The sequence below is a fragment of the Labrus mixtus genome, chromosome 18 (genome assembly GCF_963584025.1).
Source record: "Labrus mixtus chromosome 18, fLabMix1.1, whole genome shotgun sequence".
Lineage (NCBI taxonomy): Eukaryota > Metazoa > Chordata > Actinopteri > Labriformes > Labridae > Labrus > Labrus mixtus.
This window is the reverse complement of record NC_083629.1, coordinates 8,636,089-8,638,160: the sequence shown is the minus strand read 5'-3', so window position 1 is coordinate 8,638,160 and position 2,072 is coordinate 8,636,089. Positions and strand designations below refer to the sequence as shown.

The following is a 2,072-nucleotide window of genomic DNA, read 5'->3' as shown; positions in this document are numbered from 1 at the left end:
TGAACAATGAACATCCTGAAGGTTTATAATCAGTTCATACAGTTATTATCTACACTCTGATTATATGATGCTTATTATTGTTTACTTAATCAATTAATCAATTAAACAGTCAATCAATGTCCCCCTTCTCTCTCTCTCAATCTCTCTCTCTCTCCCTCCCTCTCAGTCTATATCTCTATCTCTCTTTCTCAGTCTCTCTCTCTCTCTCCCTCCCCCCTCCTCTCTCTCAGTCTCTCTCTCTCTCTCCCTCCCCTCTCTCTCTTTCTCAGTCTCTCTCTCCCTCCCCCCTCCTCTCTCTCAGTCTCTCTCTCTCTCTCTCTCTCCCTCCCCCCTCCTCTCTCTCTCTCTCTCTGTACCGGAGGATCGTCTCTCCGATGCATCCGGTGGATTATAAGAGGAGCAGCTGATGATCTGAAGATGATTTTATTTTTCTGAATCTCTCCATCATCTCTCTGTCATGCAGCTGAACACCTCCTCCCCTCTCTCCTCCCCCTCTTCCTCCTCCTCCACCTCGTCTCCTCTCCCGGTCACTCTCGGCTCTCTGGAGGACGGTGGCGGGGGTTTCTTCCTCCTGAATGACTCCGGTAACGGCTCCCTGTCCGGCGGAGCGGCGCCCTCGGCGGGCAGCGCGGCTCTCATCTCGTCCATCTACTCGGTGGTTTGTCTGGTTGGTCTGAGCGGGAACTCCATGGTCATCTACGTCATCTTCCGGTATGCTAAGATGAAAACGGCCACTAACCTGTACATCCTGAACCTGGCGGTGGCCGACGAACTGCTAATGCTCAGTGTGCCGTTCGTCGTCACCGCCGCGCTGCTGCGCCGCTGGCCGTTTGGCGCGGCGCTGTGCCGCCTCGTGCTCAGTGTGGACGCCATCAACATGTTCACGAGCATCTACTGCCTAACGGTGCTCAGCGTGGACCGGTACATTGCGGTCGTCCACCCGCTGCGGGCGTCCCGGTACCGACGGCCCACGGTGGCCAAACTTGTGAACGTGTGCGTGTGGATGTTCTCCCTGCTGGTCATCCTTCCCATCATCCTCTTCTCCTCCACTGCGCCCAACTCGGACGGCTCAGTGGCTTGTAACATGCAGATGCCGGAGCCTGAGAGGCGATGGATGGCGGCGTTCGCGGTCTACGCCTTCCTGATGGGCTTCCTGTTTCCGGTTCTTGCCATCGTGCTGTGCTACGCGCTCATCCTCAGTCAGCTCCGCGTGGTGGCGCTGCGGGCCGGCTGGCAGCAGAGGCGGAGCTCTGAGAGGAAGATCACGGTGATGGTGACGGTGGTGGTGTCGGTGTTCGTGGTGTGCTGGATGCCGTTCCACGTGGTGCAACTGGTGGGCGTGTTCCTGCAGCGTCATGACCCCACCCTCAGCCAGCTGGCCGTCGTCCTCGGGTACGCTAACAGCTGCGCCAACCCTCTGCTTTATGGCTTCCTGTCCGACAACTTCAGACGCTCCTTCCAGAGGATCCTGTGTGTGCGCTGGATGGAGGCCCCCGAGGAGCCCCTGGACTACCTGGACTACTTTAGCACGGCCCTGAAGAGTAGACGCCTCAGCCTGGACCAGGACCAGGAGGAGCAGGACAGGCCCCGCCCCCACAACACCTGCTCCAGGATGTAGTCTGAACTCTGATCTGCTCCAGGATGTAGTCTGAGCTCTGATCTGCTCCAGGATGTAGTCTCAACCCTGATCTGCTCCAGGATGTAGTCTGAGCTCTGATCTGCTCCAGGATGTAGTCTGAACTCTGATCTGCTCCAGGATGTAGTCTCAACCCTGATCTGCTCCAGGATGTAGTCTGAACTCTGATCTGCTCCAGGATGTAGTCTCAACCCTGATCTGCTCCAGGATGTAGTCTCAACCCTGATCTCACCTCCAGAATGTAAAGCGCCAGGCAGAGCTTCAGGTGTTTCTGCTTTTACAGGTGCTCCAAGGGCTCAAATTACACCTTCAGGTCCACAAAGAACCACGGTGGTCCCAGCTTGAACCAGGTCCAACATGGAGATCTCCAAAAGCAAGCTGATTGGTTGATAAACACATCGTGTCAGCTGACAGAGACATTTGATCAGAACTTGTT

At 55.9% G+C, this 2,072-nt stretch overlaps 1 protein-coding gene across 1 annotated transcript; it reads left to right on the top strand.

The window, feature by feature from the left end:
* Positions 1-315: 315 nt before the first annotated feature.
* sstr1a (somatostatin receptor 1a) lies at positions 316-1,656 on the top strand. The gene has a single exon (XM_061063809.1). It carries the CDS (start codon positions 458-460, stop codon positions 1,616-1,618), a length of 1,161 nt encoding a protein of 386 aa, XP_060919792.1. The 5' UTR covers positions 316-457; the 3' UTR covers positions 1,619-1,656.
* The last annotated feature ends 416 nt before the right edge of the window (positions 1,657-2,072 follow it).

Excerpts from the sequence above, each read along its gene's own strand:
- sstr1a (XM_061063809.1), top strand. The coding sequence starts at position 458 with ATGCAGCTGAACACCTCCTCCCCTCTCTCCTCCCCCTCTTCCTCCTCC.